Raw genomic sequence first — 24494 nt, 5'->3', positions numbered from 1 at the left:
TTATCACCGGTCTCCACTTGGACATCAAGCCATTGCCCATAACTCTTTGAGTGCGACCACCCACCCAATTCCTTATCTCTCATTCCCAGCTCACACATCACCCAAAGTGGAGTGGCCCAAGTTCTAACCCTCTTTCACCATGGACATTTATTATCACTCTTATTTACTCTATGCACCAAAATTTGTCATTCCCCCATGAAAATAAAATAACTAATCTCAAAATAGAACAGAAATTTATAATTACCAGCATTTATCACATGAGGAAAAACTAAAACATAGCCTATTACTGCTATTTTTGGACATCTAACTTTCTTCTTCGTGCTTTCCAGTGCCATACCTTATTCATTCTCAGTTCTGTCCCTTGCTAATTAACTATGAATTAAGCACTTGAGACTGACTAACAGTCTGTATCTGGAGATACAAAGAAAGCTGGAAACATCTCTTTTTTTTTCCCCTCTAAAAAGAATTTGACCTTGTTTCAGTAGCCTTCTAAGACTAGAGAATACATTCATTGAGTTTTCCAGTCAAGATCTCTGGTAAGTGAATACAAACCACAAAAGAGTTCATCGCTTCCATCGAAGCAGTTGTTTATCCCATCACAACGCTGCATCTGCTGAATGCATAAGCCAGTAGAACACTTGAAATGTCCAGGTGGACATGCTGGAGGCAGAAACAAAAACAACTTAAAAGTTTCCTTTTCCAAAACATTGCTGGTTTGTTTCAATTTACAGTCACTAAGCTGTTCCAAGGAATGGTAAAATTAATCTAAATTTAATAGTCTGAATGCATTCAATCTGAACTTCAATTGAGTTCAGATGTTGAAAACAGGGATTTAAAAAAAGAAGAAAAAAAAAACATTTCTAAAGTTCAAATACAGCTGTTACTGAAATACAGACTACAATATGTACTGCAGGCTCTGCACTAGGACTAGACCAGATCTGACATAGTACAACACAAGACAGCTTAGAATGCTGTCTTCTTTTAAAAGGACAGTCTCACTTTCAATAACCAAAATTTGCAGCACTTTGCAACTTCAGTTAGTAACGTGTATTGAGGCGACTTAGGAATTACAGAAATGTTTGTCTTTTATAATAAAATAATGAAGTCACCATCTTTTTGTGTACTTCATACCTATGCAATGCATAAAATTCCTCTAATGTGACAAGTAGCTACAGCTGGAAGCCATTACTTCTCTATTACTTTATTAATATATAAAATTAACATAGGGGGAAAAGTATCAGTAAACAGTTGTCTGTTCCAGAACCTGAAAAATCTCACAGTTGGTAGAGTGTTTTACCAACTTTTTGAGGTGTTTTTCAGATCAGATTTCTCCTTCCACAGAAAATATTTAAACTGATGCAAAGACTGGAATAAGCAGTTGGTTGGTTGGTACTGTCTATTCATCATCTGGAAGTCTTTTTAGTAACAGAAACATTGTAAACAAAACTTTGGGGATGAAAACAAACAGGAACAGCAGATTTCAATTGACTGCACCGTGGCCATAGCCCCTCAGGAAGCTTTAAGAACCGTGCAGAAGACAGCAGTATGTGCGCGTACAGGAAACCAGAGGATGCTGCACGTGCCCACAAACCTTAGCTGCGTAGCCTAGATGAGCTAGAAAAGTCTCTTTGCTTGCTAGCCATCTGACTTAGTAAGATTATAAAAGAAAATAAGCAAAACCTCAACAGATAATTTCCTGTGTAAACCTAATTAAGTCCTACTGAACATGAAAAACACTCCTTCACAGGTCTGAAGTGCAAAGATGGGCTGAAAGAGAAAATCCATCTTACGCTCACTGATGTTATAGTTGCCGTACTCCACCAGAAGTGGCTTCTCTGACACCTTTGAACTGCACTGAAGCTCGATGTTGACAGCAGAACTTGCAACATGGAAGACAGTTTGGTGATCCACATAGTAACCGCAGTACCTAAAAGTGTTCAATTGAGTTCTAGAGCAGCCTTCACATCAAAATTGCCTTACATACATACAATTAAAATGTCAACATCACTGAAATTCAGCAATACAGTCAGCTGTCACACTTTAATTAAAGGACCAAAATCTGAAACAGTGCCCAAATTCCCCAAAAGCTGGTCATAATCCTTCACGGCCATACACATGTAAGAATATTTTGCCAGAAAGTCTAGAGGAATAGAGATGTAATGAAGATATTTATCAAGACAAACAGGGGTACTTTTGCCACCACTTCTGATATCTGTTTTCAAAAGATTTGGATTTTTGGGAAGACTTAAATAAGTTTAGTGGGAGGGGAAATGTCAGTACAGTGGACAGCAAATTTAGCAGCTCTCATTTTGAGGATTGCCTCTGAAGAAGGCACAAAGGCATTGGGATAAAATTAGTCCAACCGCTTTGGAAGCAGAGGGGAATAGATTTAGGGAAATTGAAAATATTTCTAAGTAGTCACCCAGTCTGCATTCACCATTAACATTCTGGAATTTTACTTTTGAAAGTCATATCTTCAAACAACTAGTTTAGATTAAAAAAAAACCAATAAAAAAATCTCTTGAGTGCACATCTACTTTAAGTTGCCTTTTTGGTAAAGAGCTTCCTTGGACTTCTGCCTAGGTGCAGCTTAACTCAGAGAAACCTAACTGCTCCTTGATACCAGGAAACATTTAATGCTTCCATTGCTAATGCATTTCTATTGCCGTTTTCATCAAAGATGCCAAAGATGTTGCAACCAACATTTAGATGCTACTCTGGCTGGGAAAAAAAACCAAAACAATCACACAAAAAACAAGCCCTACACTCCTCTCCTCCAAATAAAAGCCCCAAACAACTCTTTAACAAGGAAATAATGCTGGATGGTGATTTAAAAACTGGAGCCAGATTTAAATGTAGCAAAACTATGAACATTGACAGTACATGTTGTTCTACAAGTAGAAATAAGGACCCTCTCCTGTTCCAATAAAGCACCCCAAAAATGCAGCACTTAAAAAAAAAATTGGCTTTAGGACTACTGTCAAGAAAAGTACTTATCAGTTTAAATAGATTTAAGAGGAGAAACAGCTGTATTGACAGAACAGTTGGCATACACACTTGCTTGACAGCAGTGTGAAGTCAGACACTGGGTTAGAATGAACTCCAAGAACATGGAAATGGATTATTGTATTGTTAAATGGACTATTTTCCAGAGGTAAATATTTCCCTTGTTTATTTTGGTAACACCAGGCATTGCACCAGGACTGCTCTTCATGTCAAGGAACGCAGGGAAACTGGGCAGTAATTTCCATGTGAATAGATCTTTTGTGGTGTCCTGTGCACCCCGCTGAAGAGTGCCATAGGGAATGGCCATGCTCATTCATATGTTTCCATATGTGCTTTGTTTCCTGTGTAAATGAAATATTCTCTTAACAGATCTAGGAGATTCTGTTCCAGCAACACGAAAAATACAAATTTAAAAAATAGGCTCCTCTTCTACATACTGAAAACAGATGCAAAGAAGAAAATTAATGTAACAACTTTCTACTATAGTAAAGTTAATTGACAGGAAAACAAAACAAAACAACATTATCTATCAGGGCTAAGAGTGAAGACTTCCTGCTACAGGAAGTCTTAGTCTCACTCATTTTAGTGTCTCTGTCATCCATGTTCCCAACCTAAAACAGGCTGCCAAAGTGCATAGCAAAATGCCACCTAACCATCTGATTCCCCTCAATTATCCCACAGACATTTTCTGTGTTTTTTTCTTCTGTCAATGACTTAGACAACTTGCCTCTAAGAAACCTTAGCACTGTTTAAAAAACAAAAACAAAACAAACAAAAAAAAAAAAAAACCCAGGCTGCATTGACCACTTCTCATGTCACCAGAAGTAGAGGAAGCTCTGCCCATCTGTGGAAGCTACATCAAGGAAGTTATCTCCTGTACACAGCGAGAAATGCCATATTCTTGTGGGATTTGTAAGACGGAGCTACAGATCCCCGAGACCCTTCTGCTGGTGTTTTACTAGCCATTTCTCCAGGTTCAGAACAAATTGAAGCTGCAAGGCACCATCTGTAACTCCGTGCCATTGCTACAGAGAGAAAGTAAGCCTGGGCATCCTGTCCCATAAGTTGACATTTGATTCAGTGGAATGTATAATTGGTAGGCTTTTTTTAAAAGCTGCTCTTTCATATAAAGAGTCCTTATAATATGAACCCATCATTCATTTTTATCTCCAGATTTTGCCTTTGATTCATAGTTCCACCACCCCTAACAACTTAAATCTTCCTAATTTTGTCATAAAAAGAACGTCAACAATACCCACAAACACATCAAATGTCTTTTTTGACTGGTGTTTTTATGGGCCCATCTAGTCCAGCAACCAATTTCCATCAAGACACAATTTTAGGAGTGTTAGACAACCTGAATTTTCCCTATGTAAGTATAACATGGTATCAAAGAAAAGAGAATCTTTTTTTCTCCTCTCTGTAGTTCTTTCAGTTATATTTACACTCTTAAAGGCCTGATTGACTTTGTTTAATTTCAGTAGTGAGTTCAGAAATTCAGTTTCAAGTCTGATCTCACAGAGGTTTCCATTTGAACAAAGTTTTAAAAAAAATTTTTAAAAAATCCAACATCCTAAATCTAACCTTGCCCCATCATCCAGTGATTGAAAGATGACTTAAAAAACTGAGGGAAAAAATGAGTGGATGATGTGCATGGGAAAGCATTGGTATTTTAATTTAAAAAATAGCAGCAATATTTCAGTAAAAAAACACTTAAGAAATATGGTGTACCCTGGCAGCCAATCTGTGCAGTTTCTTTTTCAAGAGCCAGTGACTGGAATGAGGAAGTAGTTACTGTTCTACTCCCAATATTCTCATTGTAACAGCTTTGACTGAGAAGTTAATTAGGTTCGCCGTTCTTGTGAGCAATCATAGACTCAAGTTACACTTAAAAGGGTTTTTACAGACTTCGTTTAGCAACGCCAGAAAACCCAGAATTTTTTCAGGGTTCACCAGACATCTATCTTCATCCACTTTTCCCATTTCTTTCTCTTCAAAGAGGACCAAGGGACGTTATTTTCAGCTTTCTGGTACTTTTCAATAGAATTTTTATATATATAACATAACACGGGGCGGGGGGGGCGGGGTGAAGGGGTGGTAGGGAGGGTGTGTTTTGTGAATATTCAGTTACATTGTCAGCCAAAGTGAAGGAAGAATGGTAAGAGACGCAGGTGAGTTCTTTGTAGAAACTCTCCAAGTGGGCTGCAGTAGTGACGGGAAGGTTTCTTTTGGTAGTCATTTTAATAACCCATGCAGAAGTACTTACATGTGTTCATTAATTTTCCACCATCCTCGCTCACAGCCTTTAATATTCTTCTCACTGATGGTATAGTTATGAAACTTCAGAGCTATACCAAGGCTCTTCTGTGGAGTCTGTTGTGAGCAAGAAAGACAGTGCAAGCAGTCTTCTTCTTCCTTTTAGGTAGGTAGTACATGAAAGTCTTTAGACTTCTCTCAGCAATTACCGTGCTTGGCAATGCCAGGCTCTGGGAGCTGTGCTGGCTTTGCCAGCTCAACAACCAGCACTTGAGACACCTGCCAGCTATTCAGTCTTGAGTAAAACCAATTCTGGCAAAGCCCTACTGCAGCTGCAGGCTTTCTACCCCTCTAGCCAACAGTCCTTTCATTTTCAAAAGGCCACTGGCCATAGATAGAAAGCAGCTTTTCTATCAAGATCAAAGCACTCAAAGACATCCAAATTTACTTGTGTGGGGACAGACAGCCCCAGCAGATTGTTAGCTTAGATACTGCACTGAATACCTGTGTCACCTTTGTAATGCTAAGAGTTATTTCCACCACAATATTGTAGTCTTCTGCTAGCACCTTCTTAGCCAAGCACTCCTTAGCATTTTATAAAGGTTTTTAAGCCCTGCAGTATCATGAGGGTTCACAATTAATTAGAATTTCCATTATTAAAAGGAACAGAATCTTTTTACAAGAACATTGCCTTGTCTTGCAAAAACAAGGGCTGGTTCAGTACAAGAATCCAGAAACGGAGATTTTTTTTCCTATCTTACAGAAAACATGACTTGGGAAATGAGGGAAATTTCAGCATTGAACTACCAGGAAATTAAACTGTTTCAAGAAATAAGTATTGGGGGCTGCCCATGTTAAGTATTGAGAAACTCATCCGTCAGAAGTCCAGGATGAATTGAAGACATGAATTTAAGCAAAAAAGTAATCGCCTTAGTTTTCTAGAGGAGGAAGAGGCTGTAGGTCGTGGCTAGCTGGACTCCATTCAGATCAGTGTGAATCAACATGGGCAACTGCTGGCTTAATCAGACATGAGTAGCATAAGCAGAAAGGTGGGTAAACAGTGGACTGCATTGCATCCATTGCCATATGAAAACACTCAATGGCAAACCATGTTAAAGAGTGTATTTTAGCAGCATCAATAGGGAAATTCTAATGTCATCAAACAAGGCATGGTAAAACTATTTCAAATAGATGCAAACTTTTGGTCATTTGCTTTCAGAAAAGCACCTGAAAATATGCAGAAAAAGGTTACCAAAAAAAACCAGCCTGTGGGATTGTGCTGATAGGATAGACCATCTTAGAAGACAAAAATTTAATTTATTAAGCATAACAAAATAGAATGAGAAGAGATATCAGAGAAGCAGTAGTATTAACTAGGTCAGAGGACTCTTTTGTACACACTTTTTTTTCCAGATTTTGGGGAGTGTTAAGAGGGGAATTAAAACAGTAAACTCTTACATTCTCTGCCATCAAAAATTCTGCACGCTAAACATCAAACCTTACCTCAGCTCTTTGCCTTTATTAATAGAACAGCTTAGGAACTATATTCTCTTTGTTAAGAAAAAGTGCACAGAAAAAAAAACCCACAAAAATCCTGAGTACAGAGAGCTATTCAGCTATGTCATGTCTACAAACTGCCACATCTGTAAGGATGCAGGTTACTCCCTACACAACTATTTTTGCTATACTTACAGGCTCTGCGTTCCCAAAACACACATCAGTGCCTAACAGAGAAAGAAATCCATGTTACCTGGAAGTTCCATGCACAAAGACATTTTGGAGGGTAATAGCTCGGGTAATATGGACTTGTGATTCTCCCTTCATAGCCGATTTTCTCTTTTGTCGCTATTGCTTTTCCACACACTAGGAAAAAAAAAAGGACACAAAAGTTGTTAAACAAAATACTTTCAGCAAAGCTAAGCATCCAAATTTCTCAGAAGCCTTTAATGCAAAACAGGGTAGCTTAGGAATTATATTTATCTAGGTTAATGTTGTAAGAAGATACCCCTCCCAATGATGCAGACAGTCAAGGGATGTAAAAATCTAGGAATGCTTGCTGGGCTCTGCAGGACCAGGGGAAAATGTTGTGAAGCTTTATATCTGTTTCACCATAGGCAGTTCTGCAAGCAAGGCTCAGTGAACAGTGCCACACATCAATATATTCACACTGCAGTAGTACACGAGGATCTCTAGTCTTAAAATGCAGCGAGTTAGAAGAGAAACGGACAACATGCTAATCTAATCAGACTCCTGGAAACAAAAATTTCCTTTAATGACTACTTAATGGAGGTAGATAATTCATTAAAGACAAAATACACGCACTCAAAAAAAACCCTAAGAAAATCCCACCCTGAATTTAAACCAACCAAACATAACAGCCCTGAATTTAAAGTTACTCATGATGGAGAATTCATCACATGCTTTTGTGATGGTATTTTAGTGCTTAATTGCTCTCAACATGGAAATCATGCAGTATATTTTTGAGCAGCTTGAATTTCCTTGCACTGGATTGTGTTAGATTTTTCTCCTTGTGCTACTAGTGTGGTGTTCCTTGTACTATTTGTGATTATTTTCTAACCACTTCTCAAAGCTTAAGGCAATAAAAAGCAGATGATGGACTTGACGCACAAACGTAACTGGCTCTTTTGTGTTAATGAGGAGGCAGAGATCGACAGAAAATGCAAACAAAGCTACTGAGGTTTTATTTTCTGAAAGTACTTTTCAGTGCTGAACTCCATCCACCTTTAACACCATCACCGAGTCCCGAACCAGGAGAGAGGCCAGAGCAGCGCTACACCTGGAATAACAACTCCATCTACCGGCATATTGTAGTCCCGACCGACTGAATTCTGTTCTACTTTCATATTTCACTTAAGAACAGCTGATCTGCACAGATTAAATTACTGAAGAGAAAGGCAGACACTCAGTAAATTCAGAGGAGATGAAGGAGAGACACTTATGTGGAAAAAAGGAAACTGAGATACAGGATTCATTTATCCATAGGAGAAAGAATAGGAACATGACAGCCACTTTGGGATCTTAGACAGAAACCATACAGTAAACACATTTCTGAACACAGAACAAACCTACTTTCCTGTGTAATGACCTCAAAATAGCCGTGGAATTCCTTCTGTTCCTTTATTTGTGCAGCCTTAAACATTACCAGCATGAGATTATTTGTGGACACAAGTGACACCAATGAATCGGCTGGTTCACAAGCTCTGAGGAGGAAGAGAGGAGAGTACATACTTAAGCGACCAGTAAAAACCAAACAAACAAAACCCAGAACAAAACCCCAACACATTGCTCTCATTCTGTGCATAAATTTTCCACTAGTGCAGAGCTTACCTACTTCAAAGCCTAGTAAAAACTCTATGTTCTTACACACAAAAGTATCTGTTACAAGGCCAGTTAGAAACTCAGTATTGGAAAGTCAATTCTTACAAAAAAAAAAAAAAGAAATTGCAAACATTGAAAGGAAGATTGAGTGATAGCTCTAGGAGATAATACTGACTTTCAGGCAAGCAAAAATGAATGAAGCCAATAGTAAAAAAAAGGCCTTCAGAAAGAGAAAATGTATTTTATTAGACAAACAGATTTAGCTTGGGGTTAGGGAGTGGGAAAGAACAAGTGAGTTATTCTTCAAGTCAGAAATGAAGAACCTGAGTCAAACAACTAGTGTTATTAAAAAAAAAAAGAAAAAAAAAAAAGAAAAAAAAAAAAGAAAAGAAAACCTTTCCATATGCACTACCTAGCAGACATACTCAGTCCTCTACAGATACTAACAACTACGTGAACACCATCTGCTGTTTTATAGACAAGTCAGAGTGTGATTCAGATTACCAGAGGACAGATCTCAGAGAGGACTGAAAAGCCAGTGCTCTTTTTTTGAGAGCACTGACAGCACAGAGAAAAGCATTGTGGGGGTCAAACCACTGAGCTCTTCATCTACTTGATGGAGGTGCTGTCTTCAGAATTTCAAACAAGAAATCCCCAAACAAGCCTACTGGATCATTAAAGAGAGAAAAAACAGAAAAGTAATTAAAAAAAAAAAACCAAACTAGCCTATGTCCCTCAACCCATCAGAGCTTCAACTCTGGCTTTTAATAACCCTCTAAACTACTCAAATAGAACAGCTAAACTGGTGAGTGACGGTAAGTATCCAAAGAATCACGAGACTTAATTTTAGAGCTTCAGTCTTTCTATGAAAAGCACTATCCTCACACAGAAGAAAAATTTGCTTAGAGGAGGAAATTTTGAAGTATTCTTTCAGTTAGCATCTGTTTCCTGGTAAGAAACAGAAAATTCCACCCAGTAATGTGTGAACTTCTCACAGTTTTGCAGTTAGGTGAAGATGCACTCCAGTTGAAGAATAAAAAAGAATTTAAAGAATTTATAAGAGTTTATTTTGTTAGAAAGATCAACTTTTCCACTTTCATTAAAAAAAAAAGTATTTTGCCAGATGTGTGCATAACGCATGAGGATGAGAGTATTTTAACAGAACAAACCAAAACCCACCAAAAATGCAGTTGACAAAGCTACAGAGGAAAAAAAATTAAAAAAATCCCTCCAAGAGATTGTCAATGAATTCTCAATGAAAATTTATACTCACCGGTACAGTATCTTATGTTTGATTGGCATCAGAGTGTCATAAATGGTTAGCGAGTCAGTGATGCAGTTATCTGCTTCAATCTGAAGGGATACTATTGAAAGACGAATAAGATGGCCCACTGATGCAATTAGCTTAAAATAGCAGATTGTCCCCCCTGAGGTAGCATGGATGTCCAGAGGAAAGTGCTCATGTAGGTGATCAGCATACAGATCATACATACAATTTGTTCCTGTGGAAATGTCACATTTTCAACATTGGACACTTGCCACAAAACAGTTAAATCCTCATGGACTACAAAAAAATAAAATTCCTAAAAATAATATTAAACTAAAGAAACACATGAGAGCATAGCTAAACATGAAAACAGAGTAGTCTATGCCACTCTTTGCATCTTAGATACAAGTATGTAGCCAAGGACAAATCTATTCATAAAGCTACAGAACATCTAAAACAGTGTTGTAAATAAGTCCTTGCAGGGCATTTGCACAAAAGTACTGCCAGTTTGTACAACAGGTATTCGTAGTTAAAGATCTGTGGAGCTCCCAGAGGACAGAGCTCCGAAATAATTATTAAGGCAGTTAATCAGTTCATCAAGGCAGAAATCAACTGCTTGCCCCTACAGACATTAGAATATTTATAATTAATAACATAAAAACAAAATAAAAATCAAGCGACATTTTTGTGTTAACTCTGGGGTTTTTAGACTCTTGTTCAAACATCAAGCTTCTCAATGTTTTATTGTGAAATGAGCTGTAACTGCTGCCATTAAATTCGGAGTCACAAATTCATTCAGGTTGGAAGGGATGCTAGGACCTTTCTTGTTCAACGCCCTGCTCAAAGCAGGGTCAAAATTAATTCAGACCTGGAGTTTGTCCATCAAGTCTTGAAAACTTTTGCAGCATTAGAAGTCGTTAGTAGAAATGGAAGTACCATGAACTGGAAGCAATACAGCCTAGCCTACAAAACACTTATTAAATAAAAAAAAAAAAAGGGCGGGGGGCAAAAAAGGCTGTGTCATAATTTAGATAAGAATCACCAGAAAACTACCCTACTTATAACCAATTTTCCAATTAAGCTGAAACAATTGTTGCTTTCAAGTCAAACATATTGAGGTCTTTATTTCCATTCTATATTGCAGTTCCCGTTCAGCAAAAAGCTTATGGATTTTTTGTTTGGTCATATCTACAACCCTTAACATAGCTCTTTGAAAGGTGAGAAGGAGGAAAATGCAAATTAGGGAGAATAAGATCCAAAGTAAATATTTGCATTAATTTCTACTTGTTAAAAAGACAAGTCTCTGAAATAGTTACTATCATGGAACACCAATTAGAGTACTGTGAAAGTTCACTATCAATGGTTGACTCAAATTAAATGCTGGCTTTTAACCAGCAGTTAATTGAGACAGGAAGTGGCAGGCTTTGTCTGACTTCCACTTCTAATTTACAACCTCGAAACTAATGCTATGAATGTTCATGAACAATCTGTAAGGGTCACATACTGTTCAACTGAATTACTGTTCAACTGAATTACAGTTATAACTATTTAAATCTTTGGTTGAGCCATTGTTCTTCCTTCTTGTTCTTGTCTCTTCCCAGTAACATGCGTTTTTATAATAGTTATTTGTGCTTATTTACTCGCCCCTAACAAAGCCAGCTTTGATCATAATCTTTAGAATTACGTGACTACTATTATTTCTACTAAGCAGTTAATAATGTGACAAGCTCACTGCTGATGAGAAGCATGATGCAGAGATCTCTGAGCTGCTTCTGGAACTAGAAGTAATGCAAGCATACCAGTTTGAAACCAAAGCTGGATATAATCTTTATCCAAGCAGACCCTACATAGCCAGATACCATGATAATGCAAGTCACTCGCATCAGCTGAATCTCTACATGTCCCTTCTCCAACTCATTCTTCAATAAACCCGCACTCCAGTGCAGTGCCTGGACTAATAACTAGGTGCATCTTCATGCCAAAGTAAATCCATTGCTCTCAGAATACGACTAGGAGATGCACCTTCCTTGCATCTTCCTACATTAACCTCTGCACCATATTCTATAGTCCTAAACAGATATACTTAAAGTACCCCAACAAATGATATTGCACCAATATAAGACTTTCTCAGCTCCTGTGGTAATCCATGTTGTTGTTTTTCCCCTGCAACTTCATTGCATACTAGCACTACACTTCTCATAGACACCAGTTGCCACCTGTGGTTAACTACACTAAATCTCTGAAACATGTCTAGAATATGGCAAGTAATCCTTCTCCCTTTGTGTGAAAGATACCATGTAAGTCCTAAAACAAGCCTTAGAATCAATATTTGTATTGCACTGTTGTTATTTGCTTCTCCTTTAGGGAACGCACTCTGGAATAAATTGAAACATAAGATCTGACTGTGCTAATTGCTCTGCCCTGGAACACTGAACTGCGAGATGAAATTACTATACGAGCAAGCACCAATGCATGAAATTCTTTTCTATAATTAAAACGCACATAAGGAGATGTGACAAATGCCGATACTGCTATTCTTTGCAGTTTAAGTCAGGAAAGGTTTTGAGAAAGTGAATGCTGTAGCAAACTTGACTTGAATTTTGAGAAATTATGTTATGATATCAATCTAAGGACTGCAAATCACGGCCCAGGGTTCATGACCCAAAGTCCATCTGTGGACAGCAGTACTAGTAGACCTTAACTTGGCTGCATTGACAAAATTAATTGTTGAACTCTGAGAAAACACGCAAACTAAAACCTTGCAAGAAGGGGAAATCACAGATAGAAATGTAACTGTTGAAATAGTACAAGTTAATGTCTCAGAAAAGACAAATACAGACATGGAAAGGTATAAAGCCCTTAAAAAAAAACCTGAAAGGGTGCAATTTCACAAGATTAAAAGTAAGCCTGTGTTGAGGAACAAAGGAGGCTGATACATCCCTATGTGATTGACAACTGCTGGCCCAATAGAGACTTACCAGGTGCCTCCATCAAAAGCGATGAGCATACTATTGCTAAGCCTAGTAGCACGTTTTTTTCTAGCTACCTGCTCCACATACCAGTGAACGTAGATATGTTGTACTTTTAAACTGCTTGTAAATTCTCCGCACACTGCCAAAGAATCCTACTGGGATATTTACAACATGAAACAAAGCAGACTTATGAGTAGTGTCTCCCATAACCCTGGCAAAACTGAACTGCTTAAACTAATTTCTGCCAGGGAATTAATTCAAAAGAAAAACTCATCATTAGCCTTGGAGAAAAGGGAATAAAGGAGGATAAAGGAGGATGGACAAAAACCCTGCTATTGTTTATCTCAAAAGCTAATAAATAGATTTAAATTCAACACTGCTCAGTTTAGAAAAGCCTAATCTTGTCTTCTACACAGAGTGAATAGTAAACAACTAACTGACTTAGTTTATTTCCTATCATGTCACCAAGTATATATAAAAAATTTACCAGTCAGATTAAAGGCAGATAGTTTATGTATTTGTCACATGCAAGCCTCTTGGTCACTTTTATAGCAATTCAGGACATAAATGCCAAGGCTGAATTTAACACTCTTAATTTAATACTGAACAGTATCTTTGAGTGCGAGACATGAACTAAAAAGCTTTGTTCTCTACCTTTCCTCTGCCAAGAAGCTGCCAAAATTGTGAATTACCTGTTCCTGTTGTTGACCAATAATCTGACCGAAGACCTGCTGCACAGAAAGAGAGTTGTGTGAGTCTTCTCATTTTCCCAAAATCCAGAGTTCAGGATTTAATTCAATCACACTTCTTTAATCATAACACTAAACACATGGGACAAAATAGCTGTCTCAACAAGGGAGGCTGCCGAAGCCCCCTTCATTTCTGCAAATTTTGCAAGCAGCTTTGGAGGTATCATGTCCCCAGACAACTTAGCCTGATGCAAGAAGAGACTGGATGTCAATTAAGCAGTCAAATTTAATTGAAGGACTGAAACAGAGGTACCCAGGAAGTAATTTTCTCACTCTTGGCCAGCAAGTCTTTTTCAGCTTTCAGTATGATAGAGTTGTTCAAATGAAACTTGTTCTGTCTTTCGTTCATAGAGCTGAAAATCATACAATATTTTGTAGCTAATTACATTAAAGAGATACTTTGCTGATTTCTTCCCCAGGACTTGTTTAATGAATGGGCAGGCTTATAATCAGCTTCTTAATCTTTAATAAAGAGGTACAAAGAATTTAACTTTCGATGGAGGGGCTAAAGTTTGATCCACATGGAAACCTTAACGCTCATGCTCTTGTACTTTTAAAGTCACAGGCTAATCTAAATCTGAGCTAGTTACAAGGTATCAGGCTTAGCTACTGAATTTGAACATAAGCACTCCAAGTAAAGGAAGTTTTGCAGTGTGTTCACAGGGATACTTTGCACCTTGATTTGACCACAAATCTGCTTTTGATTGTCCTTTTCTTTTTTTTTTTTTTTTTCTATAATAATTTTAGTATTAGAAGCTAAAGATGCTGGATAAAGATTTTGGTTTATTTATGGACTTTGCTACTCCAGGATAAAAATGTTTGCTTAACAAAGTATTTCCTGAAGGATATGGGTAAATGCTAATACTAACCACTTAGTACAATGGAGTCCATGTCGACTGCGAGGCCCTGAAGACTTCCCACTGAGGTCCGGTTAATGATACTCGTCTGAATGGAATCCTTTAAAATGGCAGCCACACAATCCTCACACAGCACTTGACCTTTTGCCTGTGGTACCACAAATACGATCCAGAAATGAATAAGGAGGCCTCCATTGTTGTTGTTACTGAAATAAAAAGGTCCTACAGATTACCGTCATGTTGAAAAATTTCTGAAGACTAGACTCTCAACACAAGCTTCTGAAGTACAAATTTAGGAGTATGGCTTATTTCCATCTTGCCTTGTTGCTTTGACACATTGTATGTATTTTAACTCCTTAAAAAAAAAAGCCCCAAACACCAAAATGCACTCCTCACACCTGGCTGGGGATCATAACTAGGCTGACTTCCTGAAGGCTCCTAACTTTTGAGATCTATGGAAATCAACATAACTAATACTCTAGCATTAATTGTGTACATAATATTAGAGTAAGTGTACTTTATAGCAGTATAGGGACTTACTCCTCCTTCTGTCAGTAGAAAACAGTTTTATACCAATAACATTACTTATAAAATATGTGCAACTTGGCCAATCATACAGAGTTGTGCTCTAACAGTATGCTTAAAAGGTTAAACTTCTGTGTGACCTGTCAGCCAAAGCATCACTGAATCTCTTTAGAGACATTATTTCTTTTTAACTTAGATTACACTCCTGACAGACAAGGAACTGCTTATACGACCTTAGTTTGGACTTACATTTGTGAAATGAATTGGCACAGGTTATAAGTGTATTTTACTATCAGCAAAAGTGCATAGCAAAGAGATTAAATTATAACCACCAAAAATAGTTTTCTCCTGTGGACTCATTATATTATATACTACCTAGCAAAAACACAATTACATTAACCATAGTTTTACCTGACTTCTGAAACTGTGGACTGCTTATAAAATTTGGAGAAAGAGGAGGTTGTGTAGACCAAGTTCATCTGAAAGAGAAAGCATTAAGCCACTGAAGATTTAGCATTTCTGAAAATCAGCCATACCTAGAGATGTTATACGCCTAGGCTTTCCTAGGATTATCCTTTTTTCCACCAAGAATATGCAATCTACACACATTTCCAGACATACAGCACCCAAAATAGGCAGAGCATCAGACATGAACAGACCAGCTCTGCAATGCACTCATAACAAGTCCAATATTCTAGGAAAAATGAAACCTTCTGCCCATGGCCAGCTGATATGTACAGCAATGCTTTTTCCAAATACATGGGTTTTGAAAAAAATGCACATTCTTTGCCCAGCAAATTCCAAATACAGAGGGTTTCCCTATCCTGATGCTGAAACTTAGGGCCAGTCTTCAGGAAATAAGCAGGTACTCAACATTTTGTGTGTTGCAGTTAACAGCATGTATCAGAGCTTTTTCCACAGAACCACAGAAAGGGGCCTCAAGATTGGAAGGGGCCTCTGGAGACCATCTAGACCAATCCCTCTGCTCAAAACAGGATCAACTACATTAGGTTGCTCAAGGCTACATCCAGCTGAATATCTTCAATAATGGAGACTCCACAGCCTCTCTGGACAACCTGCTCCGCTTGATCACCTTCACAATTTTTCTAATGTTTGTGTGGAATTTTCTTGCATTTCAATTCAGTTTCTGTCTATTTTCTTCATTAACAGCTTAGTATTAACCTATTTCTTTCCAAAACACAGTGTAATATATGTGGAGAAGGAAAAACTCTGCTTATTTTATTCTGTGGGACTGCCTTTGGGGAAAGCAAGCTCTCAATTCCTCCAGTTCTTCGTATGTATATGGTGATACCAGTGTGACAACAACCTTCATTCCTCTTTTTTGAAGAGGCACACGTGTAAAGCCACAAGGTGGCATGTACCTCAAGCTGTTCAAACATTATCCTGCTGCTTAATGGTTAAAATTAGTGACCAAGGGACTGTAATATGGATTATTTTTAAGCAAAGGCTATAAAAATTATATTAATATTAGTCCCTAAATTTTAGTGTTTGACACAGGAAATTTGAACAATAATTTTAAGAGCCTAAATCATAGAATCATAGAATGGTTAGGGTTGGAAGGGACCTTCAAAGGTCATGTAGTCCAACCCCCCTGCAAGGAGCAGGGACATCCCTGACTAGGTCAGGTTGCTCAGAGCCTCATCCAGCCTCGCCTTGAATGTTTCCAGAGATGGGGCCTCCACCATAAATAAAATGGGTGGAGCACATTCTTTCTCTAGATTAGGCTATAAGGGATTTTATGTATTACTGTTAACTGTCGAAGGGGAAAGGAGTCTATCTTGAGATATTCTTCCACTACCAGTCTGGAGGTCTCTGGGCCAGGAGCCATGAACAAAAGGATTTCAAGGAGAAAAGCAAACAAAGCTCCAAATCCCCCACATCCCTACTATCAACTTCAGTCAACAGCCATGTCATCAAGAAGTGCAGTTTCAGCAATGTAAAATCCGTCAGTGAGTTCAGGCAAAGTTTACAGAAAAAAAAAAACCACCGTAATTTCCAAGTTACATTCAAGTAGGAAGTGGCAGCACTGGCAGTTCACATCTGCTACCACCTCTCTCCACTATGTGCGGCAATGGCAGGATGGAGCTGCTCCACAGAGAGTGGGGAAAGGACACCTTCTGCGCTGGTTATGTCACCCCTGCCTAAGAGCACATCAGTCACTAATGTGCAGGACTAGGAAAACTACACTGTCTGCTTTCAAGTCTTTCATGATCCACCGTTTTGGGAGGGGGAGGCAGCGGCATGGGAAAGAGCCATCCCTCTTACCAAAGATAGAGCTGGAAAACAGGAACATGAGTTCATATTATCTGACAAAAACTTTGCAATTGTTCAAAAATCTCTTGGTCACATCTGATTTTTTTTGTTTGTTTGTTTGTTTGCTTAGCAGTTTTCTTACCATTGCTTGAATCCTTACATGGACAGTGCTGCATTTCCTAACATTAAAGTATTATTCTTCCCCAAACCAAATCAGCTTTTAATGGATATTTCCACCTCTCTCTTCCCACTGTAGAGCAGCCTTAACTGCCTACAACAGAGTGCTACTGCTATGACTGATACAAGGTGTTTGGGAAGAATAATGGTCTTTAGAATACCTGGTATCAGAAGGAAATGTAAATATGTTTGAGAGCTCTAGGGTAATTACAGATGCTCTAAGGCAGAAGACTGGCAGCAAATACCAATTTAAATGCAAAAGACTTCATCAGTTTAATGTCTCAAAGTGGCAATTAAGTTTTGAAGGGCTCGTGTAGAGTTCTATTCATAGACTCTGATTTGTAGAGTGAAATGTGTAAAATTTTTCCTAAAAGTTAAACAGACATTTTCAAAACTCAGTTTGTGATTAACAAGATGAAAGCACTCAGCTCCTTCCTGCCTCCGGATAGCCACTTTCTATACACAGTGTTCCAGTGGCAGGGAGAAGAATACCACAGCAGACTCCATGACACCTGAAAGTTGTACCTCTTGTTCACAGCTCTGATCTTTTTGCTAGCCAAGCAACCCACTCATCTTACCACATGCTGCACGTTCTGTGCCATAGAGAGGAATTCTTTCGACTCCTTCTGCCTATATTCTGGGAGAAACTCTATGTTGGCAACACGGAACAGTCCAACAAAATACAATGCATCTTTGTTTTCTGCCTGAACTGCAAGAAACAAAGAAGACAGTTAGCCTCCAATTACTTTTTAAAATAACAATGTATTTTTTTTTTCTGATTAAATTCTAAACCAAATAAATCCATTCATCCTTACAGTGGCAAGGACTGCTAGATGAACACTACATTTTCACAGCCAAACTGTTCTAGACAAGTGTCGTAGTTCAGCCCCGATCAGGACCAGACTACGCAGTCTCTCTCTCACTCCCCCCACTCTCCGAGAGAACAGGGAGAGAAAATATAAGGAAAAACAGCTCGAGGTTTGAGATAAGGACAGGGAGAAATCCTTGAAGTTACCGCCACAGGCAAAACAGACTCGACTTGGGGAAAACTATTCATTTATTACTACAAACAGCAGGATAATGAGACAGAGAACAAGATAACCTCCCCCCACCCCTCCCTCTTCCCGAGCTTAACATTATCTCTACTACCTTCCCCTCCCTGAGCGGCACAGGGGGGAAGAGGGAATGGGGGTTGCAGTCAGTTCATCACGCATTGTTTTACATTGCTGCTTCATGGTCGGGGGAAGAACTCCTCACATTCCTCCCCTGCTCCAGCATGGGGTCCCACCCATACGCCACAGTCCTTCGTGAAACTGCTCTGGCGTGGGTCATCTCTTCCACGGAGTGCAGTCTCTCCAGAACGGCTGCCCCAGCGGGCCCTCCACGAGCCACAGCCACCTTCAGGCATCCACCTCCCCCGGTATGGGGTCCTTCATGGGCTCCAAGTGGATCTCTGCTCCTCCATGGGCCTCCATGGGCTGCAGGGGGACAACCTGCTCCACCATGGTCGTCACCACAGGCTGCAGGGGAATCTTGGCCAGGAGCCGCATTACGCCTCCCCCTCCTTCTGAACTGACCTTGGCATCTGCAGCCGTTCCTCACAACAGGCTGGCAGACGCCTCTCAGGATCTTTTTACATCTTATTCACTTCTCATCTCCTCTCCATTTCTTGCAGCCGGGCCGGACCGAGTCAGGCCCAGTCGGCCACCTGGCGAGAGGCCAGAGGGTGAGGCCTGCAAGGCCCATGAGGCCTGCGCCTCCCCCTCTGCGCCTCTGCCCCCGCTCAGCTTCTTCACATCTTCCCTTCTCTCTTTTATTTTTTTTTTCTGTTTTCCCCTTCTTAAATACATTATTGCAGAGGCGTTATCACGGAACATTCTGCTACCAATCAACTCAGCCTTGGCCAGCAGCCGGTCCACCCTAGGCCTGGCCGAGTCCGCTAAACAAAGGGGAGCAACTTCTAGCAGTTTCCTACAGAAGCTACCACCTTAGGCCCCCCCTCACTAACAAAACCACGGCAACAAGTAACGTAATATGAAGGTTAATTGAGCACCTATTCCCTACATGCAAGATGAGAGATCACCATGCAAATGAACCAGCACAGCGGAGGCAGTATCAACATCTAGATTCTGGAGCATCCCTATGGAATCTTAGGCAATGTTAGCACTTGGGGTTTAAAGAGGAGAACAGAGCTTTTACTGCTCACTTACACATGTCAAGCAACAAGGAAACACCCCACAGAAGTGTTAATTTCTTGTTCTGTCCAGTGGTTTTTTTTTACAGGTCTTAAAATAAGTATTTACCTTCTATATTTTACTTCCCTTTAATTTCTTTAAATATATTTTTTTTTATGACAGACAAAGAACTTACCTGGCCTTCAGCAGCCCAAGAAACACAGTGTAAGTCAAAATTTGATGAAACAAGTTCATAGGAACTGTCAGGTCTGCGCAACTAGCTAGCACATGTAAAAAAACCGTTTTGCATAACACTTAAAATAAGAAGTTACACTTCCTAAAGCCAGAAGCTATCCCTGCTCTTCCAATTACTTGTTAATTCAACCGTCTGAAGTCTTAAAGTCATCCAAAACTCTTTCAGGCCCCTTTAAATAAGTTTCATGTTTATTTTAGAGACAGCCTTCAGGACAAGTGAGATCCTAAACCCAACTGAAAGTGCTGTTGGGGATAGTGATGTATGAAATTGGCATGAGCTTTTAGCAACTCACCAATGAAAAGCCACAGTAATGTCCAGGTTACGACTCCTAAAATGAACAGAATGAGGGTAAAGAGAATTATTTTGTTTTGAAAATTCCACAGCAATTTATCTTTTTTCTTCAATCTGTCATGTTTTTTTCTTGCCAGAATCCTCTTTGCCAACTTATCTTCTGCAGCTACCATTTGGAGTGAGATGTTGGCTACCTAAAATAAGGTGAAAGACAGCAAAAAATGTGGAACATTTCTAACAGCAATTGACTGACGCATGACTAGAAGATTCCCACACATATTTATTTGTTACTGCATACACACAATTATCATTAATTTTGTAGCAGTTTAAAACTTCAGCCAGAAGGTAAGGTCCTTTTCTTCCAGACACTTGCTGATATAACATAGCCAGTCCCTATTGCATAAGGACGTAAAAGCACAATATACCCCATGATAACAGCTCACCATGCAACAGTTACCAAACTTTAATTAATGTTAATATCCTTGTGCATCCCTCATTAGCGTAAATTAGTCCTGTTCAGTCCAAAGGGTAGACAATGCTGAATTACCTTGCACTGTCTACAGCTGAGATGGGTACAGAGACAAGTACTGCAGAAGAGCAGCTTTTCACAGACAGCTTTGTGACATAACCTAGCAAGGTGTCTTATGACCCAAAGAGTTGCTATGCTTACACAAGTTTTGTGCAGAAACAGACACATTTTCAGTCATTCATTCCCTTTCTGTGAAGTGGGAGGGAGTGGTTAGCATGATATTCAAATAGTCAATCCTTTTTCCAATACAATGGCTTGCCATTTCCCTGCTAAAGAACCAAGAGACAGGCAGATATACATGTCCTGGTTCCAACTGGAATAGAGTCAATTTTCACAAGAAGCTAGGAGGGGACACATCCAGGACAGCTGATTCAAACTGGCCAAAGGGATATTTGATACCACATGACATCATGCTCAGTATATGAAGTGGGAACGGCACTAGTGTACAGGATTGCTACTTGGGAGCAAACTGGGCATCAGGTTCCACGCGATGAGCAACTATTGTTTTTTTTTTTATTCTTAGGTTTTTTTTTTTGTTTGTTTTCTCTTCCTTTGCTGTCCTGTTTAACTGTTTTTATCCCAACCAACAAGTTTTACCTTTCTTTTTCCCAAATTCCCCTCCCTATTTCACTGGGGGAAAGGAGTGAGCGAGTGGCCACACGGTACTTAGTTGCCAACTGGAGCTAAACCATGACACCACACTATCATTGCTTCCTCCGAGCCCAAGGTCAAAATGTCACTGCTGTTTGAAAAACAGTTGTTTTCTTCTTAGACCAGAACTATCCCAATACAAGTGGGCTCAACTCATTCATTCTTCAGGGGAAAAAAAAAAGAAAAAAAAAAAAAAGAAAAAAAAAGTCTCTTCTTCCTTTCAGGATGAGGAGCAATGGATACAGATATCCTAGATATCCTCCTCCCACATGTCCAGCTCCCTCTGAGAATTTACTTCCAGTGAACAGGAGGACAAAGTACAGGTCTTGCTAGGATGGGACCTGGAAAACATCGTCACCCGGATATCGAGCCCCTTTACAGTTTATTTTGAACAACAGTCCCAGATTTTCTAAAGCTAGATTCAAAATATCTCTTGATCATCTTATCTAGGTATAAAAGACTACTAAGTAACCATTTCTGCATTTGCAGGAGCAGTTTCTACTTCCTATAAACATCTATCTACAGTTTGGTCCATTCTGGAAAATCTGTTTGTACCAGGCACTCCGCCAGGCATTTTCCTCTGCAGGAGATAATAAATGTATTGAAGCATATAAATAATGTTTATCAGTTGCTGCAGACACAGCAAGAGCTGCCTGAGGAAATCTCTGGGACTTCATAAAATTCCCACTTGGAGAAGTCCTGTGACAGTCAAATGCTTTGTTGTGAGATCAGTGACAGGTTTAATCACCTTTTCACAAGCCAATTCATTGTCTCATCTATGCAGAGGTTACCTGGCAAGTTCCTGGACCACTCAGGACATTAACAACCAAGTACATTTAGTATGAACACAGGCACAGCTGTGATACCCAGCTGCATGAAAATCAGAACTATAAAATAAAAATCTTGAATGTCCTCCTTGTATCACAACTAGAACGTAAGTTACATAGTATTACCACATCAATAAGGAACACTCAAGAAAAATATTCCAAAACCATGTTGACGCTAGTGAGAAGGAAACTCTGAAGAGGCTGCCTTAGGAAGTTGTGTGTTCTCCATTACTGGAGGTGTTGACAAACACCAGTCAGCCATCAGCATCAGGAGTTTTAGTGGGAAGTCTTCTATGAAGCACAAAACAGCCTTTGAGACAAAAAGATCTGGCTCAGGAGCTCGTATATAGAAAGATAAAACTGATCTTCACAATTTTAAAGATGAAGACTAAACCAAAAATGTGGACCAGTTGGAGAGGGCCCGGAGGAGGGCCACAAAGATGATCAGAGGGCTGGAGCACCTCTCCTATGAAGACAAGCTGAGAGAGTTGGGGCTGTTCAGCCGGGAGAAGAGAAGGCTCCAGGGAGACCTTATAGTGGCCTTCCAATACCTAAAGGGGACCTACATGAAAGAATGGGAAAAACTCTTCAGTATGGCATCTTGCAATAGGACAAGGGGTAATGGTTTTAAACTAGAAGAAGGTAGATTCAGATTAGATATTAGGAAAAAATTTTTTTACACTGAGGGTGGTGGAACACTGGAACAGGTTGGCCAGAGCGGTGGTGGATGCCCCACCCCTGGAGACATTCAAGGCCAGGTTGGATGGGGCTCTGAGCAACCTGATCTGGTTGGAGATGTCCCTGCTCCTTGTAGGGGGTTGGACTAGATGACCTTTGAACGTCTCTTCCAACCCTAACCGTTCTATGATTCTACGATCTAGGTGATTAACTGCACTTTTTTTTGGATGTTCTCAGGAAGAACTGAATTTGCCTGTTTTCCGTATTTTTTGAAAAAAAACTTACAGAGTATAGTTCTATTTAAGAATGAAAACCAAATTGCTTATCTGCTTGTTTAAAGCTCTACTCTGTCATGTAAAGCTGCCTTATACACCCATGTGTTCAATAAGACAGAATACTCAGTTCTGACATCTAAAATCTGGGCCACTTTCATCAATGTTCCCCTGAGAATATTTTATATTTAAGTTTTCCCATGTCATTCCTGTTTGTAACTGTAGATCTAACCAGATAGATTTATTCTTGAAAATTAGATACAAAATTCCTATCAAGGATTGTTGAAGACTAGTCAAGATTGACATCACTGGACTATAAGTTGAAACAACTAGTGTCCCCGTTGCATCTACTGCAATTCTAATTCTATTTTTTTAAAATGCATTTCATGTATCAAGGCTTGCCCAGCAAAGTTCTCTATTACACAAGATTTACAGGAATACAGAATGCTATGCTCTACATTTTAAAATTAGTTTACCATAAACACTTCTTAGTAAGAAAAATAAAGGCAAAATTAAGCGGATCCCTTTCCTCAATATGGATCACAATTTTTAATTAGGCTTTCCTCTCTACTGCAACTTAGTTCTCTGCTCTCAAATTGGTTTCCAGCTAAAAATGGATTTTGATTATCACCATACACTGAATTATTTAATAGCTTCTTTATCATGAATTAATGCTTATGCAATAATCCCCTTTTGTACCTTCCCAGGGAAAAGCAAAACCTTTTACCTACTTCAATGTTGCCTTTGTTGCCTAGAAATCGATCTCTTTTTGGATTTTATTTTGTCGTGATACCAATATAAGCTTTTCCTGTTGTCACACTGGCATTCCCACCATTTCAATTGTCTGAAAATACATGTTACTAGCAATTTGAAGGTATACAAACACATGCTGGCATTTTCTGATTAAGTTACAAACCAGAAAGTTATAACAAATCTGAGATGTTAAGTTTAATACTTGAGAATTAGATCATAAGAGAGTGATGAACAGTGTCAAGAAGAGTACAAAAATCAAGAATGCTTAAGTCACCTACTTACACTTAGTTCTTCTTCAGGTTGAGCTGCTGGGTGATCATTTTTTTCATCCATTCCAGCAGAATTAATTTTATTGCTTGTCTCAGCTGAAAAAGAGCCTTGTGCCTTTTCTCAGGCACCACATCTACTTCTGAAGCTGAAACCAGCTAACAGTTATGTCCAGGAACAGGAGAGGCATCAATTTACTCTGATGAGTTTCCAATTGTAATCTCATCTACCCTGTTGCTCTTTTGTGAATATTAGAAGGATGCTATCAAGTAACTTCAGACATCAAAGTTGGACTGAATAAATAGACTTTTCATAGTCCTTTTAAGCTGAAATAGACTCCAACTTGTTAAAACAAAATAGCATGTTTTCTATTA

At 39.1% G+C, this 24494-nt stretch overlaps 1 protein-coding gene across 1 annotated transcript in view; it reads right to left on the bottom strand.

Annotated features, from left to right (window-relative positions):
* TMPRSS7 (transmembrane serine protease 7) overlaps positions 1–24222 on the bottom strand; it is a 33565-nt gene extending 9343 nt beyond the window's left edge. The window contains exons 1-12 of the mRNA XM_086762874.1: positions 24136–24222; positions 20145–20337; positions 18001–18131; positions 15383–15450; positions 14459–14652; positions 13533–13571; positions 9875–10103; positions 8353–8483; positions 7013–7125; positions 5273–5379; positions 1791–1927; positions 553–660 (exon numbers count right to left, since the gene is read on the bottom strand). Coding sequence (XP_086619000.1) covers positions 553–660; positions 1791–1927; positions 5273–5379; positions 7013–7125; positions 8353–8483; positions 9875–10103; positions 13533–13571; positions 14459–14652; positions 15383–15450; positions 18001–18131; positions 20145–20337; positions 24136–24186 — 1501 coding nt within the window. The 5' untranslated portion in view covers positions 24187–24222. The remainder of the gene's footprint in view (positions 1–552; positions 661–1790; positions 1928–5272; positions 5380–7012; positions 7126–8352; positions 8484–9874; positions 10104–13532; positions 13572–14458; positions 14653–15382; positions 15451–18000; positions 18132–20144; positions 20338–24135) is intronic.
* Between the last annotated feature and the right edge of the window lie 272 nt (positions 24223–24494).

This window comes from Chlamydotis macqueenii, chromosome 1, assembly GCF_036417535.1.
Source record: "Chlamydotis macqueenii isolate bChlMac1 chromosome 1, bChlMac1.mat, whole genome shotgun sequence".
Taxonomy (NCBI): domain Eukaryota; kingdom Metazoa; phylum Chordata; class Aves; order Otidiformes; family Otididae; genus Chlamydotis; species Chlamydotis macqueenii.
This window is presented reverse-complemented; position numbering and strand designations above follow the sequence as displayed.